The 18,405-nt window shown below is 48.7% G+C and overlaps 1 protein-coding gene across 1 annotated transcript in view; it reads right to left on the reverse strand.

Moving 5' to 3' along the window:
- Nucleotides 1-812: 812 nt before the first annotated feature.
- The window catches only part of Nwd1 (NACHT and WD repeat domain containing 1), a 57,342-nt gene continuing 39,749 nt past the window's right edge, over nt 813-18,405 (reverse strand). The window contains exons 13-19 of the mRNA XM_051178181.1: nt 15,367-15,639; nt 12,563-12,653; nt 7,140-7,294; nt 5,207-5,483; nt 2,737-3,287; nt 1,457-1,562; nt 813-1,114 (exon numbers count right to left, since the gene is read on the reverse strand). Coding sequence (XP_051034138.1) covers nt 813-1,114; nt 1,457-1,562; nt 2,737-3,287; nt 5,207-5,483; nt 7,140-7,294; nt 12,563-12,653; nt 15,367-15,639 — 1,755 coding nt within the window. The remainder of the gene's footprint in view (nt 1,115-1,456; nt 1,563-2,736; nt 3,288-5,206; nt 5,484-7,139; nt 7,295-12,562; nt 12,654-15,366; nt 15,640-18,405) is intronic.

Below are 18,405 nucleotides of genomic sequence, written 5' to 3' on the forward strand. Positions count from 1 at the left end.
GGCATGTCCATGGTTCTGCCATCCAAACTCAGTCCCCTCACTAGGTCTGCAGGTTCTGTAAGCCCTGAGCTAGCCCCAGCCTCGTGTAGATTTCTCTCTTTTTCCTTTATTTTATTTTTCTTCTATTTGATAGGGTCTCTCTCCTGGTTGTCCAGAAACTCATTCTGTAGATCAGGCTGGCCCTGAACACATACACATCCACCTGCCTCCAGTTCCTGAGTGTTGGGATTGAAGGCCAAGCCACCGAGCAGCCGGAGTGAATTTTGTACACATCATTTTCCGTCTCAGGGTAACTGTGACCTGACTTGAAAGTGCTAGAGTGTGTGTCATGAGACAGTCCAGACCTCTGGCTTCACATATGGAAAAGGAAAGGCCTGTAACACAGGCTGCCTTTCCCATTCACATTCAGGGCTACAGCTGGATGCTCACTGCCATCCAAGACAGGACAGTGCCCACCGCAGTCTGTCACTTTCTGCCACACAGTTTTTCCTTTGACTTGGTCATTCTTGGTCCTACAGTGATTACAGATCCTCCCAGAGCCAATGATTGGCTCAAGGAGGAGAGTTGTGCCCACTGGTACCAACAGAGGCAGAGGCAAGGTTTTGATTCAAGTTCTTGCAGGAGGGTGGGAAATTCAGGCTGCTGCTAACCTGAGTAGAGCAGGTTTGAAAACCCAATAGAAAAAAGAGGTGGGAAAAATGGAAGATGTTGGAGGGAGGCCTGGGATCCATGTGACACCAGCAGAGCTGGTCAGTTTGCTTCAACCAAATGAGTCAAAGCTAACCTGTTGCATTCCCAGCCTCCATAGGCCTTCACAGTATCAGGCAGACCTGTGAGTGCTTATTGGATTTCGATTCCTTTCCCTCTGTAGCCATTGACCCTGTGTCCTGGGAGGCCTCTGCTGCAGCCAGCTGCTCTTTTCTGTGCCTGGTCTTCACCAACCACACTGTCTTCTTGAAGTTCTTGAGAGGGTCTTGCTGGGAGGCTCTGGCTGATGGGTACTGAAAGCGTTCTCGGATGAGATAACCATGGCTTGTGGGGGCCATGAAGCCATTGGAGGTAGGGATGATTCGGTTGACCACAGCATGGACAAACTGGACAGCCAGCAGGGTGCCTGTGATGGGGAAAGTTCGGTCATGAGAAAACTCAGGCACAGAGGCAGGAAGGACATTGCAGTTGGTAGTGTGCTTTGTTTGCAGACACAAGGACATGAGTTTGATCCCTAGCACACCTGGAAAACCTGAGTGTAAAGGTGCATGCAGGCAGAGTCAGGGGGCTCCCTGTCCACCTGGTTTGGCCTCATAATTGACCCCAAAGTCCATCCTGTCCAGTGCATGATCGCCACCAAAGTATAGGGCTGCACCACTATGCACACACACACATACACACACACATAGAGGCAATAAAATAAAATAGACTTTTTCATAGTTCAGTCCCATCCTAGAACAGGACTCACCATCCAGCGCACTCCAGGCGATGATGGAACGGTCCTTCATGCCTGCAAACACATACTTGTCATCCTTTGAGAAGCAGGCACACCGCACCCCTCTGCAGTAGGAGCTCTGTGAAAACAGATCAAATGACGTGCTCTGCATGAGCAATGGTATCTGTTGTTGTTTACTTGTATTTAATTTGCTTGTTGTGGGTGGGGAGCTGTGTATCATGGTGCTGTGAGCAGGGCAGGAGATAACTTTTAGTAGTCTGTTCTTGACTTACACTATGTTAGTGGAGACAGAACTCAAGTCATGAAGCTTGGCTGCAGGCACCTTTACCAGCTAAGCCCTCTCGCCTGCCTGGGATCATGTTTAACTCTTGGTCCACAGCTGGTATTTGGAAAGTTGTAGAATCTTTATCAGGTTTGTCCTCCCTGGAGGACATGGATCACTCTGGTTCCAGTTTGGGGGCCTATAGTCCAACCCACATCCTGTTCATTCTCTGCTTCCTGTTCCACTATGATGTGAGGTGCAGAGTTCCAGCTGCACACTCCTGCCACCGCAGAGCTGTTTGGCACCATGTATCCCCTCCACCTTAGGCTGTGACCCTACAACAGAGGGCCCAAATGAGGCCCCTGCCCCTTCAGTTGCTTCACCTCAGGGATTTGGTAACAAAATAACTAATACATCACACCATACCATTTTCAACTGAGAGACATCCAGACAACTTCTGGCCTGGCCAGCACCCCAACCCCTGCTGCCCACTGGGGACAGAGCAGAGCAAACCCCAGAGAGATGGGGAAGTGGACTTTCCAAGGTGCACGTCTGTCTTCACAGAGGTGACAGCTTCAGGGCTATGGCACTGAGGCACAGGTGCAGGGTACATGTGGGGTGGGGTGCATGCATGTGCAGGTTTATCTGGAGGCTGGGGGACAGACAGCTTCCTTATGGTTGCCTTCCTCCTCATTTGAGTCAGCTGCTGTGCAAGTATGAGGTCCTGTGATTGATTCCCCGTTCCCATGTTATAAAAACAAAAAGCAGGCATAGTGGCTCACTCTTAACAATCTCAGCTTTGGCGAGTTGTACATAGGAGTACCCTGCCCACTCCAGACTAATGGGGGGACCCCAACCTTGATGAGAGACCCTGACCCCTAAAACACGAGGAATAACGCCCCAGGTTGACCTTTATCCATCACATACATTGCACGGATGTACACTCACAGCTAGAAACAGTGCCAACACACACACACAAGGAAGAGGAGAGAACGGGCACAGCATGGACTCAGAGGCACTGGCCACCCACCTCATAGATCATCTCGAACATCCCCCTGCAAGCTTGCAGGTCCCAGAGGCAGAGCAGTGCATCCTCTGCCCCGCTCACTGCCAGCTGCTCCCCGTGGCTGACCTCCACACAGCTCACCCTGCTCCCATGGGCTTCCAGAGGAAACACTTTGGACCGTGCACAGTCATACAGAAAGAGGCCACCGTCGGTCATGCCATAGAGCACCCGGTAGTCTGCCAGCACGGCCACACTCGCTATGGTCTCGGGCAGTTGGGTGTAAAAGGTGTAGGCAGGGCCCTCAATGGTGGGACATGGGTCCCCGGGGCTAATGTCCAGCACCAGAACAATGTTGTCGTAGGCGATGGCCAACCGGTCCTCGCTCTTGCTCAGGGACATGCAGTTGACAGCCTTGCGGGCCTCAGGTGGGGGAATGCACAGCACATCTTGCCTGGAATTCAGAGGGAACACAAGCACGATCCCTGAAATCAGACCTGTGAAGAGGAGTTTGGCCTGCTCAGCCACTTCTAGACACCGGACCTCATTGGATGTGTCCAGGAAATCCTGCTCCTCACCTGCATAGGGAGAAGAGAGTCAGGGATGGATCATATGGTTTTCTCAGTTAAAAAAAAATACAATTATGTATGTGTGTATATAAGCCAGAGGACAAGTTTTCCCTCCCATCTTGTGGGTTCTGGACTCACATTTTCAGGCTTGGCAGCAAGTGCCCTTACCTGTTGGATGTTTAGCTAGCCTTAGCTTTCTGAGTCTTTGACTCGTAAGGTTTAGCTTGAATAATGTAAAGTTTCCTGGCTGAGCTGGAAGCTGGAAATGAACCCTGCACCCATATGCATGCTCAGAAAGCCCTGAGGCAAAGGAAGTCGGGACATGTTCTGTAGGCACCAGAGGAAAAGAGAGAATCCTGAGCTCCCACAGGCTTGAGGAGCACTGGGAGCAAGTGGCAACTGAAACTGGGGACAGGGCTGTGCTCAGCTCCAGCAGACTCCTTAGTTCTCCCAGCCCTGTCTGTGGTGCATAGAAAGAGACACCCAGGAGAGTCTGATAACATTCTAATCACCCAGGCCCATCTCCTCTTTACCCTTTAACCTTAGCCTCCCTGGCAGCTGGGATTACAGCCAGGTGTATGACAAGAATCTAATCTAATTAAATGAGAATCATGTCACTTCATCATCCTGTTTAACCCTCCCAGGGGTGTCCCGCAATCCTGGGAACACAGTACAAGCACTGTCTCCACTCTCCTTCATACCCTGGTGACTATAGGTTGAATGTCACACAGATGGTGAACTCCATTCGGGCACTGGAGAGATGGATCAGTGGTTAGGAACACCAGCTGCTCTTGCAAAGGACCTGGGTTCAGTTCCCAGCATCCACAGAGCAGCTGCAGGGATCTAATGCACTCTTCAGACCATACTAGGGACACATGATACATATACATAAATGCAGGCAAACTCAAAAAAAACACACATACAAAATAAAGAAATAAACAATCAAACAAATAAAAAGAGATTCCATCTACAAGATGATGTTTTGGGGAGGTGCTTTCTTAGGAGTTAATTAGAGTTCGGGGGAGGATCCCTCAGAAAACGGTTAGTGCTCTTACTTAGAGGGGGAAAAAGAGCAGAGCATTGCCTTGCTGCACAGACACAGCAAAAGGACATCTATGAGCCAGAAGTAAGCAGCCCTCACCAGACCCTGAACACTTCAGAACCTCTACACTTGTCATACATGTCTGTGCATCTCTTCATCCATGTTCATGTGTGCACACTGGAGGTTGATGTGCAGTTCCTTCAAGTGCTTTTCAACTTCTTTGCACATGTATGTGTGGCGTGTGCATGTCCACATGAGTGTGTGTGCGAGTGCATGCATGGCCATACAAGTGTGGAGGGTGAGTGCATGTGTGTATGTGATGTATACATGTCCACGTGAGCATGGGTGCACGTGTGGTTGAGTGTGTGTGGAGGACAAGGCTGAAGGTGGTCGTCTTCCTCAGTTGCTCTCTACCTATTCACAGAGTCAGGATCTCTCAATGGAGACCAGAGCTAGTGAAGTTAGCCAGCTTGCTCTGGTGACCCCATCTCTGCTTCCCAGCTGCAGGAATTAGAGCCCAGCACTTGCATGGAAGTGGGGATCCAAACTTCGGTCTGAATGCTTGCAAAGCAAGCACTTTACGTAGTCATCTTCCATTCCCTGTTGTTTGTTTTTTGAGCCAGAGTTTGTGGTTTATCTTGAACTTCCACCCTTTTTGTCTTCACTGCCAACCATGACCACCACACCTGGCTTATGTAGTGTTAGAAACAAAGCTCAGGGCTTCCCATATGCCAGAAAAACACTGCACAACTAAGTTACAAGCACTCCAGCAACTAAGCCACAAGCACTGTAGCAACTGAGCCAATTCCTGGCTTCATCTTGAACTTCTGTCTGCAAAACGTAAGTCCAGAACTCACCACGAAGACACTAATCATCTCTCACAAACCTTCTGCCAAGTCCCAAATCGTGACTTTGTTTTTGTCCCCAACCTTGGGGAAGTAGATGTAGCTGCCGTGGTGAGACACTGCAGTGAGGCCTGTGCGGTCCAGAAATGGAGCAGGAGGCCTCGGCTTCTGAGGGGACACGAGATCCCAGACTTTTAAAGACGAAGACTTCCAGGATGCAGACACCACCAGAGTCCCGCCCCGGACCAGCAGGCTTGCAGGGGCGCCCACGCCCTCGAGGACATCCAGCAGGGTCCCCTGTTCTGAGAGGCTCCACACCTGAGAGTGGAGAACAGAAGCACGGGTCTGCCCCAGGGACAGGCTTTGGCTGTTCACCCACCTCTGCTGAACATGGAGACTCTGGCTCCAGGGTCCTCACCAATCCTGGCTGCTGAAGACTTCCCAGGGCTTCAGCATTCTCACAGTGTGTCCCAGGGACCCCAGAGAACACCCTGCAGGGCCTCTCAGGTCTGCAGCAGCGAACTATCTTCAGAGCACTCCTAAAGTACTGGCTCATCCACACAGGTAAGCAGCATAATTCTGCAAGAGCTGAATGAGATTGTAGTGTGCATGCATGTCTGTGTGCATGTGCGTGTGTGTGTGTATTTCAGGAACCTGTCATGTGAGCTGGAGAGATGGCTCAACTGTTATGAGCACCCGACGCTCTTGCAGAGGGTCCTGGTTCAGTCCCCAGCACCCACATTGCAGCTCATAGCCATCTGCAACTCCAGCTCTAGGGCATCCATACTCTACTGCCTCTAAGGGCACTGGACACACACGGTACAAGATGCTCATACACATAAAATAATAACAAGAAGAGTGATAAAACTTTTCTGATTAAAAGCCATGTCATCATGTAAACATGTCACAGTGAATTTCATGGATATATGTTCTCGGATTTCCTTCTCTTTTTCTATTTGAGACAGGGTCTCACATTGCCCAGACTAGCCATGAACTTGCCATGTAGCTGAGACAGGCTGGGATCACCACACCAGCTTCATCTCCTCACTCAAGTGTGGTTTCCCAGGGGTTCAAGGGTGGGGGGCTGGGTCTCGGAGATGACGGGTGTGACACAAGAGGTGACAGATTTAAGAGGCGGAGCCAGGTGGGAGGTGATGGAGTCTTGTGGGACACAGTCCTTGGAAAGGACCAAGTAGCTGGCTGTGGTTATGCAGATCTGTAAATCCAAGAAGGTGAAGGATGGAGAACCAAACTCCAAGGTCACCCTTGGCTTCATAGCAAGTTTGAGGCTAACCTGAGCTACACGAGACCCTGTCTCCAAAGATGAGGGGGAGGGGTCGAGCAGTTGTTATGAGACTCACATTAGTTCCCAGGAGAGGGGTCTGTCCCAGGCAGGCAGGACTGGCCTCTGTCCTTAAGTGTGATTGTCCCCTCTCATAGACTCACACCATTTGTGCTGTATGGACAAGGAAGGCCTCACCAGAACTGGTGCCATTCTCTGCAGTCAGTCAACTTCCAAATCTGTGAGCTACATAACCCATTTTCTTTATACAGTTCCCAGCCTCAGGTATTTTATTATAGTAACAGAAAACACATACCCAGCATTGGCATATATGTATACAACCTATAATAAATAAATATGTGTTCTACATAAATGAATTCTGTTAGGTCCTCAAGAATCTCTTAGATCCTAGAGAGGTCATGAGACTGAGATATTGGGAAACCCATAGTCCCTACCTTGATAGTCTCACCAGCGTTGACTACTGAGAATGTTCCTCCCCTGTGGCCCTGAGAACCAGTATCCTTAGTTTTCAGGTCCAGTTGGGAATGCTGCCTGCTTTGGGGAACATTCCAGGTCTGCTTGTGGGGCACAGAATACCAGCACCCTGTATCATTCCACTAAGCCCCCTGTCAGGGTCTGAGCTCAGAATTAGGGATCCTGTTCTGAGGTTGGGGTCCTGGATCCACCCTCACCTGGATGAGTGCATCCCGGGAGCCAGTGATAATCACATTGTTCTCAGGACCCAAAACCGCGCTCTCCACCACGTCCTCGTGTTCCAGATCCGTGGCCATGAACCGGTGGAAGCCTTGTGAGTTTGCCAAGAAAATCCGCACAGATCTTCCAAAGCCTGCAGCAGCAGAGCCCAGTTAGGCCTTTGAGCCTGGCAGAGCCTGAGAGCAGTTACCCAGTCTATGCAGCCTTCCTAGAGCACCTGCTATGTCCCAGGGGAAGGATGTAAGGAGGCTGGGGGGGGGCAGGCATGGTCCCACCTTGAATAGCAGGTGCGTGTTGGAGGTGACAGTCACAGAGCTGTAGGGAAACTCATGACATTCTCTATTATCAGGACATGGAGTTCCCTCAGGTCCCTGTGCCATTAACTGGGAACCAGTTCAAACACCCCAGACAATGGGAGGCATTTGTCACTAGAACAACCACATTTACTTTTCCTACCTTAAAAAGATTGTTACATTCTATTCTATTCTATCCGTGTGTGTGTGCGTGTGTGCGTGTGTGCGTGTGTGCGTGTGTGCATTTGTACATGCATCCCCCACCTATGCACTTTCATAGGACAAAGGAGGTCACTGGGTCTTTCTCCATCACTCCCACTTTCTCACTGAGCCTGGAGCTCTCTGGCTGGCCTCATGTCTCCACTCCCCACAGCACTGGAGTTGCAGGCACACACACAACTATACCAGGTTTTTACATACTGGAGCCTGGTGTTCATGTTTGCACAGGGAGGGAAACTCCTCAGCCCTAGTTCCCCCATCTATGCATAAGGACACTGATGGTGTGGGCTCCAAGGCTGTCATGGGAGTGCAGAGGAATCAGGGCATGCATATTATTGAGGATAGTACCAACAACTGCAAATACAGAGGTTTACACACACACAAACACACACATACCACTGACACCATGGGAAGGCTTCACAGTGGGATTCCTGGATATGTGCCTCAGGTTCATCTTCCCTGAACCCCCAGACCATGGAGCCAGCTGGAAGCCCAAGGTGGTTGTTGCTGTTGTTGTTTAAGGTTTTTTGAGACAGGGTTTCTCTGTGACTTTGGAGCCTGTCTTGGAACTCCCTCTGTAGACCAGGCTGGCCTCAAACTCACAGAGATTTGCTTGCCTCTGCCTCCCGAGTGTGGGGATTAAAGGTGTGTACCACCTTTAAAGACATGGTGTTCCCAGGTGGTGTTAGTCCATGCCTTTAATCCTGGCACTCAGGAGGCAGAAGCAGGTGGATCTCTGAATTCTGAGGCCAGCCTGGTCTATAAAGCTACCCAGAGAAACCCTGTTTCAAAAAACCAAAACCAAAACAACTCACTATGTAACTAAGGATGATTCTGAACTCCTGATCACCTTGCCTCTACCTTCCAAGTGCTGGTATGACAGACAAGCACCACTATGCCTAGTTTGTGTGGTGATGGGAATGGATCCCAGGACCTCATACATGCTAGGCAAGCACTCTACCTACTGAACTACCCCACCCTACCCACTACTGAGCTACCACACTCTACACACTGAGCTACCACACCCTACCCACTGAGCTACCACACTCTACACACTGAGCTACCACACCCTACCCACTGAGCTACCACACTCTACCCAACTGAGCTACCACACCCTACCCACTGAGCTACCAACCCCCCCCCCCTACCCCACTGAGCTACCACACTCCACCACGGCCCCCCTACCCACTGAGCTACCACACCCTACCCACTGAGCTACCACACCCTACCCACTACTGAGCTACAAGTACTATATTAACTGAGTTCAGACATTCTAGTCACAGAGGCCCAGCCTCAGCTCCAAGTCTGTCTCTTGCCTCCCCATACTCTCTGAGGAGATCTTTCTATCCTGAGATCCTTGAATGCTGACCTCCCAGAAAAGAATGTTCCAGGCTTCTATCTGACTGCATTTGTGGTTTAATCTTGGTCACTAAATAAATGATTTTGGGGGCCAGTGAGATGGCTTAGCAGTTAAAAATGCTTGCCACCAAGGTTAATAACTGGAACTCACAGGGTAGAGGAAGGGAGCTGACTCCCCAAAATTGCCCTTTGACCTCACACAAGCACCATGTTACACACACACACACACACACACACACACACACACACACACACACCAGTCAATCAATCAATCAATCAATCAGACAATCATAGGTACATCCAGTAGCCTAAACCTCATGCCTGCACTTTGTGGCCCTGGCTCTGGCCTAGTTCTGGGGACAAGGCCTCTCAGTCAGTCCAGCTTCCTTCATGATAACCATGGTCTTTATTTATCTCCGTGCTTTTCAAAGTAACAAAGTGAGTTCCTGGGGGAGTTTGGGACAGGCATCTTCTGAGGGGCTGGCAGCCAAGGTCAGCCTCTTGGGCCCTCAACAATGCCAATGTGACCAACTCCTACAAACTCACTATCAGGGCTTGGAAGAGTGTCCCTGGGCTGGGGGACACACCACACACATTGTGCCCTGTGTCACCAGGCTCCTGGCAGCACTGGGAGAGGAGACATGCAAATTCCCATCTCGTGTCTCCTGGACACTGCTATGCTCCTCTTTCTTTCTTTCTTTCCTTTGCAGATTTCGTGTGTGTGGACGCACACTCACACTCGCACACACATACACTCACAGGCACGTGTGGTTACATGTTGTCATCAATCGTTCTCCCCATTAGTTCTTTTTAGGAAGGGCTCTCACTGAACCCAGGGCCTAGGCATCTTGGCCAGGACAGTGAACTCCCAGCGTCTGCCTGAGGGTACAGATATCTGCCGCCATGCCCAGCTTTCATGTATGTGCTGCGAATCTGAATTCGAAGCCCGTCAAGCACTTTACCCACTAAGCCATCTTATTGGCCCCACCTTACTTTTTAAGACGGGTCTCTCACAGGTCTGGGACCCACTGATTAGCTAGGTTGACTGACAGGGAGGACCTGGGATCCACCTGCCTCTGCCTTTCCTATGCTAGGGTCATAGGTGTGGCCATGAAGGACAGCTGCTGCTTTCTCTGAACTTGGGGTGTGTGTAGTGATGCCTAGAGCTGATGGTCTTGGGAACAGCACCCTGAAATTTTGCTCATGAAACAAATAGCTCTTGAAAGCAAAAGCTGGGGATGCCACCCAAGTCAGGGTCAGACAGGTTCCCATGGCAGTGGTCTGGTTCCTTCAGGCTGAGAATAGAGAAACTGCTTAGCACGCTTTCTCCCAGGACACTGTCCCTGAAAGCCAGCCAGGCATGCCCTAGGTATTCCTGATGCTCCAGACCTTCTTCCGCCTCAGTCCTCACCTCAGTCCAGACTCAACGGACACCTCTTTCCTGTAACACCTTGTCAAGACAGGGGGTCTGTCAGTCTGGCCCGTGTTGCCCCATGACAACCCTCAGTCTATCAAAGGGCAACTCTGAACCAACTACTGTTCCTTTCCTTTTTATGTACCAGTGTGCTTTGCTGTGCGTGTGTCTGTGCGGCCTGTGAGTGTCTGTGAGTGCTGAGCTCTTAGAGGGCAGAAGGGGTTTCAGAGCCCTTGGAATTGGAGTACACAAGGCAGTGCACTGCCCTATCCCTGGAGGTGCTGGGAACAAAACTTGGGTCCTCTGTTAGAGCAGCCCGTGCTCTTAACTGTTATTTTGAAAATTTGGTACAATAACAGAGAAATGACCCATTCATAATATTTATATTGATTTCATGTTAAATATTTGGGAATATTAAATAAAATAACCTATGCAATTAATATGGATTGATTTGACTATTATGATAATATTAATTTAAATACTCATAATTAATTAAAAGGTGTTTACTGGGGCTAGATCAATGGTTCAATAGTTAACCGAACTTGCTGCTCTTTTAGAGGACTTAAGTTCAGTTCCCAGAACCCATATGGTGGTTCCTAACCAACTATCACTGCAGCTCCAGGGGATCTATTACATGTTGTCTGGTTGGGCACCCACACCTGTTACACACACACACACACACACACACACACACCTAAAAATAATAAAAATAAAACTTTAAAACATTTAAAATCTCAAGAGTTGGTTACAGATGTGTATGATATGTAGTGGCTAAAAGTATGCATGATGTACATGTGTGTAAGATGTATGTGGTTACAGGTATTTACATAGTTATATGGTTACAGGGATGTATGGTGGGTACAGGTGTGTATGGTGTGTGGTGTGTACAAGTATGTATGAATATAGGTGTGTATGGTGTATGGTGGGTACAAGTGTGTAGGAATACAGGTGTGTATGGTGTACAGTAAGTACAAGTGTGTATGGTTGATATAGGTGTGCACAGTGGGTACAAGTGTGTATGAATACAGGTATGTATGATATATGGTGAGGATAGGTGTCTATATGGTTACAAGTGTATATGGTAGATACAGGTGTGTATGGTAAGTATTGGTCTATATGGTGTATGATGGGTACAGATGTGTATGGTGAGTACAGGTGTGTTTGGTGTATGGTAGATACAGGTGTGTATGGTAAGTATTGGTCTATATGGTGTATGATGGGTACAGATGTGTATGGTGAGTATAGGTGTGTTTGGTGTATGGTAGATACAGGTGTGTATGGTAAGTATTGGTCTATATGGTGTATGATGGGTACAGATGTGTATGGTGAGTACAGGTGTGTTTGGTGTATGGTAGATACAGGTGTGTATGGTAAGTATTGGTCTATATGGTGTATGATGGGTACAGATGTGTATGGTGAGTATAGGTGTGTTTGGTGTATGGTAGGTACAGGTGTGTATGGTGGGTACAGGTGTGTACGGTGGATACAGTGTATGGTAGGTGATGGAATGTCTTTTTAATCCTGTCATTTTTGGGAACATGAACAGAGCTAATGAGCTTCTGTCTGCATAGAACGGTCAGATGTGGAGACAGGCAGGATTCATTCTCACTCATATGTGGAAGCTAAAAATGTTGATTTCAAAGTGGACAGAGGGACTGCACAATGATTCAGTGGGAAAAGGCTCCTGTTGCCTGGCCCAACTACCTGAGTTCCAGTGCCAGGACTGGAAGGAGAGAGCCCATTGGTGCACATTCTCCTTTGCCCTTCACATGTGCACATGCACAAACACACACATGCACACATACACACATGTACACATATACATACACTCATGCACACACACATAAATACATACACATGCACACATACAAACACATACATACATGTGCATATATACACTTGTACACACATACACACACATGCATACATGTGTGCATGCACACAGTATTTTATAAAACAAAGAGGTGGAGAGAATAATGTTGGGCACAGTTGGAAAGGAAGAAGGGGGTGCAGGCAGACAGGGGACAGATGCCAGTTTCTCACTCTACCCAGGAGCTGGGCACCCAGCCTCCAGCCATATTTTACTTCCCTTCTCTACACTCAGTGAGAAAGCTACCTGCTGCAAGAACAGACTCGTCTTCAGACACCACCAGGAACCCCACAGCTTCTGGAAGCTTCTCCAGCAGGCTGTCTTCTCTGGAGGAAACCTGTACAGTGGAAGGTGAGTGTCATGCTTCTGGGCTGGGATGTGACATCCCCCCCAGACCCCTGTGCCTCAGTTTCCCTATGAGACAAGAGGTGAGCTCAGGTTACACTCCAGGAGTGATGGGCTAGAATGTGTGTGGGTGGAATCATTCCCAGCTGTGTGTCCCTAGTGCAGTACCGCTTTATGCATGGTGATGATGGTGTGGTTGCAGCTGTGCAGCAGTGTGGAACCTATTGCACCCAGCCCAGCCCTGAGGAGGCGGAAGCAGGAGGGTTATGAGTTCAAGGTCAGCCTGAACTACACACAGAGTTCAAGGTGACCACCTCTAAAACCAGCTGACTGATGTAGCCTGGACCTGTAGTTTACAGTCCCAACTGTGAGGAAACATTTTTTTTTCTGTTTCCCCCAACCTCCAGACAGGGCCTCACTATATAGCGCTGGCTATCCATGTACTCACTCTGTAGACCAGGCTGGCCTTGAATTCAAAGATATCCAGCTGCCTCTGCCTTCCAAGTGCTGGGATTAAAGGTGTGTGCCAGTCCTTCCTTTCTTTTTAAATTTATTTTTATTTGTTTATTTTGAGGCAGGGTCTCACTTCATAGCTCTGATCATCCTGAAACTTGCTATGTATAGCAGGCAGGCCTTGAATTAATGGAGATCTCTAGTGTTAGGGTTGCAGGCTATCATACCAGCTCCTTGTATGACTTCTGCTGCCCTCTTATCCATGTCCACTGTTCCAGATGCAACTATGTGCCCTGTGTGTTCACACACACATCCAGAGGGCTGGGCTGTGTCTCTAATACAAAGGACCCCACACACTGCTCCAACCCACACAACTTGAGGAAGCAGGGTTTACTTGGCTTCCAGTCCCAGGTCACACATACCCCACAGAGGGGAGGGAAGGCTGCCTGGATGGTGCCTGTGCTTCATGGCTTGGTCCCTTCTTGGATCAGGAGAACAGAGAACTCCAGCCAGAACCAGGAGTAGCCACCACCTTGCAGCCCCCGCCCAATGACTCACTTGTAGTTGTATCCCATGTGTGGAAGGTTCCACTACCATAACAAGGTACCAGCAGCTGGGGGCCAAGTGTGTAAACACATGAGCCCATGGGGGACAGCTCTGCAGTGGATCAGCTCTGTGGAGACTGTTCACAGGGCCATCAATATCAATATCAAGCTTACAGTTTTGTTGTTACTGTTTTTGGTTTGTTTGTTTTAAAGAGTTTTGCTTATAGCCAAGCATGGTGCCTTTAATCGTGCCTTTAATCCCAGCACTAGAGAGGCAGAGGCAGGCAGATTTTGAGGCTAGCCTGGTCTACAGAGTGAGTTCCAGGACAGAGTTCTACACAGAGAAACCCTGTCTCCAAAACCAGTCCACAGTGCACTCAGGGGGCAGAAGAGGGCGCTGGAGGGGGGCTTACAGATGGTGAGCCACCCAGTAAGTTCTAGGAACTGAGCTCAGGGCCTCTGCAACAGCAGCCAGTGCTCCTAACCACAGAGTCGCATCTCCAGCCCTTGTGATGGTTTTAATGTCACTTTGACACAGGGAAGAACCCAGGGAGAAGAGTCAGTAAGGGATTATCCAGATCCAGATGGCTTGGGGCATCTGAGGAAGCTGGGCCCTGTCCTGGATGAAGGGAGGGAGCCTAGTGTGGGCATGCAGGCTCTACTGTGGAGGGACCCAAGAAAGCTTCCCTGCTCACTATGGAGGGACTCACACAGGCCTTCGTGCTCACTGTGGATGGACCTGCCAACTTGACTTGTCCTCTGTGACAGACTATAACTTGGAACTGAGAGCCTATTAAACCTATTTCTCCCCATGTCGCTCTAGTCAGTGTCTCATCACAGCATCAGGAATGGAAACCGGCAGCCAAAAAAGGCGATAGGCAGCATTGTTCCTTCCAAGTCCAAAGACATCTGTACACTTCATGAGGCATGCACAAAGGTCAGAGGTTAACTTCAGTGTCTCTCCTCTATCTCTCCACCTTATTTTTTTTAAGTATTTGTTTTATTTTGTGTGTATGAGTGTATGCCACATGTATCTAGATGCACCACATGCATGCAGTGCCCACAGAAGCCAGAAGAGAGCATCAGATACCATGGAACTGGAGTTACAGACAATTTTTGGCCAGCATGTGTGTGTTATTGATCGAACCTGTGCAACAGCAACCAGTGCGCTTTTTAAAATTATTTATTTATTTTTATTTCATATACATTAATGTTTTGCATGCATGTATGTCTGTGTTTAGATGTTGAGTCCCTGGAAACTGGAGTTATGGACAGGTATGAGCTGCATATGTGTACTGGGAATTGAACCTGGCTCCTCTGGAAAAACAGCTAGTGCTCTTCCTGCTGAGCCATCTCTCCAGCCCTTCTACTTTATTCTTCCTGTTAGGAAGTTGGCAGGTCCATTCACAGTGAGCACAAAGGCCTGCGTGAGTCCCTCCATAGTGAGCAGGGAAGCTTTCTTGGGTCCCTCCACAGTAGAGCCTGCATGCCCACACTAGGCTCCCTCCCTTCATCCAGGACAGGGCCCAGCTTCTTTCATTGGCCCTGGAGCTCACTGATTCCACTAGAATGCCTGACTCTGCCTCTCCAGGGCAAGGATACACGTTCGAATGCCCACATCTGCCTTTATGTGGGTTCTGAACATAAACTCAGGCCCTCACATTTGAGTAGCTGACTCCTCTCCCAGTCTGTGAGAAAATCACTTACCAGGGAGATGGAGCCACTGTTGAAGCCAGTGACCAGCTTTGCCTGTGTCTGGATGCAGACGGCACAAGTGGGCGTCTCCTCTCTGATGCTGGACAACTGGCGATTCCCCTGAAGTTTTCCTGTGGCTGAGTTCCATACATTGACCTCGCCACCCTTGGACACGGCTAGCAGCACACCCTGGGCAGCCAGCAATGTCACACAGGCCCAGGGATCAGAGGCTTCTCCTGGGATACAGAAAACCAGCTTCGTGGTTTCCAGATTCCACACGCTGATCTAGTGGAGTTCAGGAAAAGCAAGAGAAACATCATCTGGAGACATGGGCTGGGACACAGGCTCAGCAGGTAGAGCACTGGCCCAGCACCCAGGAGGCCCGGAGTTCCATCTCTTGCACACAATCCAGGTATGGTGGCTGTTATCCCAACACACAGGGAATGGAGGCAGGAGGATCAGGGTTATCCTTAGCTACATAATGAGCTCAAGGTCAGCCTGGGCTACAAGAGACACAGTCTCAAAAGACAAAATAAAAATAAACAAAATGGACAAAATTTTTAAATTTTAAAAAGAAGATTCCCAAGGAGCCTGCCTGAGTGTCCAGAGATATTCTCTCCCCCCGCCCCCATTTTGACACAGGCATGGACCAACCCACCTTGCACAGCCTTCCATGAAGCCTAGAGCATTTGTCACCTGTCACTGTGTCCAAGTGCACACATTCCTTTGTAATTTATAAAATAGCATGTTTGTCCGTGTGCAGAGACACACACCTGGTTTCTAACCACTCTGAGGTTGAGGCATGAGAATCATAAGTTGAGGCTCAAGTGTGCTCATGTCTAGAACATGTCTCAAAAGCAAAATCTCTTTCTTATTTTTTGTTTTGTTTTTGTCTTTTCAACACAGGCTTTCTCTGTGTAGGCTTGGCTGTCCTGGAACTCACTCTGTAGATCAGGCTGGCCTCGAACTCAGAACACAGAGATCTGCCTGCCTCTGCCTCCTGAGTTCTGGGATTAAAGGGGTGTACCACCATCTCCTGTTGAAAACTGTCTCTTTAAATACTGGTGGTTTTTTAAAGAAAGATTTTATATTTTGGAAGCATTGATAGTGATGGTACATAGTCAGTTCTAACTGACAGGATTTATCAATATTGCTGTCTTATTTGTGACAAATGTGCCCTTGTTACATAAAATATTGATGACAGGGGCCTATGAGATGGTTCATCAAGTAGAGGGGCTTGCAGCTAAACCTGATGCCCTGAGTTAGATCCCTAGGATCCACATGGTGGAAGGAGAGAATCAACTTCTGTGTTTTTTCCTCTGATCTCCACATGAGCCACACATGCACACACACATAAATAAATGTTAAATAATTTAAATAAAAGAGACAAAAAAAGAGAGAAAAAGAAAACACTACAAATTAGAAACAATTATGAACTTATATGATAACAATTCAAACATTATCATCTTTAGTTTTATGACAAAAACAATTCTGCTTACTGTGTTTAATAAAGTAATGGCCATTGTTGAAAATAAATAAAAAATAAATTAAAATAAAATAGGCCACAGTGAATTTGAAGGACTCACATCACACAATGGAATCTAGGCAAAATAAATAAATAAATAAATAAATAAATAAATAAATAAATAAATAAAAATAAATGAATGAATAAATAAATAAATAAATAACAGCCTCATCCAAGAACCTCTCAAATACATAGAAATGGGGCTGGGAAGTAGGTAAGACCCTGGCAGCTCATCCAGAGGACCTGAGTTCAATTCCCAGAACCACAGGACAGTAGAGAACTATCTGTAACTCCAGTCCCGGGGGTCTGACTTCTGGCCCCTATGGGAACTGCACATACATGCTGCACAGACAAATACTCAGGCAAAAGAGTCTTACACATAAAATAAATAAACAAAACACTTGGACACAAGCATCACACGGCAGGTACAGTGTGTGTGCGTGTGTGTACTCCCACTGTATGTATGTGTGTGTGTGTGTGTGCGCGCGTGTGTGCGTGTGTGTACTCCCACTGTGTGTGTACTCCCACTGTGTGTGTGTGCGCGCGTGTGTGTGCGTGCGTGTGTGTGTGTACTCCCACTGTGTGTGTGTGTGTGTGTGTGTGTGTACTCCCACTGTGTGTGTGTGTGTGTGTGTGCGTGTGTGTACTCCCACTGTGTGTGTGTGTGTGTGCGTGTGTGCGTGTGTGTACTCCCACTGTGTGTGTGTGTGTGGCGGGCCGGCGCGCGTGTGTGTGTGTGTGTACTCCCACTGTGTGTGTGTGTGTGCGCGCGTGTGTGTACTCCCACTGTGTGTGTGTGTGTGCGCGCGTGTGTGTGTGTGTGTACTCCCACTGTGTGTTGTGTGTGTGTGTGTGTGTACTCCCACTGTGTGTGTGTGTGCGTGTGTGTACTCCCACTGTGTGTGTGTGCGTGTGTGTACTCCCACTGTGTGTGTGTGTGTGTGTGCGTGTGTGTGTGTGTGTGTGTACTCCCACTGTGTGTGTGTGTGTGTGTGCATGTGTGCATGTGTGTACTCCCACTGTGTGTGTGTGTGTGTGCGCGCGCATGCACTCCCACTGTATATATGTGTGCGCGCACTCCCACTGTGTGTGTGTACTCCCACTGTGTGTATGTGTGTGTGTGTGTGTGTGTGCGTGTGTGTACTCCCACTGTGTGTATGTGTGTGTGTGTGTGCGTGTGTGCATGTGTGTACTCCCACTGTGTGTGTGTGTGTGTGTGTGTGTACTCCCACTGTGTGTGTGTGTGTGTGTGTCGTGTGTACTCCCACTGTGTGTGTGTGTACTCCCACTGTGTGTGTGTGTGTGTGTCGTGTGTACTCCCACTGTGTGTGTGTACTCCCACTGTGTGTGTGTGTATGTGTGTGTGTCGTGTGTACTCCTACTGTGTGTGTGTGCGCCTGTGTGTGTGCGTGCGCGCACTCCCACTGTGTGTGTGTTCTCTGTGCTCCACAACACAGTGCCCCCCACACCCACATACCTTCACATGTCACCACTACACTACACCATTATCTCACTTCATCCTCTGG

The sequence above is a fragment of the Phodopus roborovskii genome, unplaced genomic scaffold, assembly GCF_943737965.1.
Source record: "Phodopus roborovskii unplaced genomic scaffold, PHOROB, whole genome shotgun sequence".
Taxonomy (NCBI): domain Eukaryota; kingdom Metazoa; phylum Chordata; class Mammalia; order Rodentia; family Cricetidae; genus Phodopus; species Phodopus roborovskii.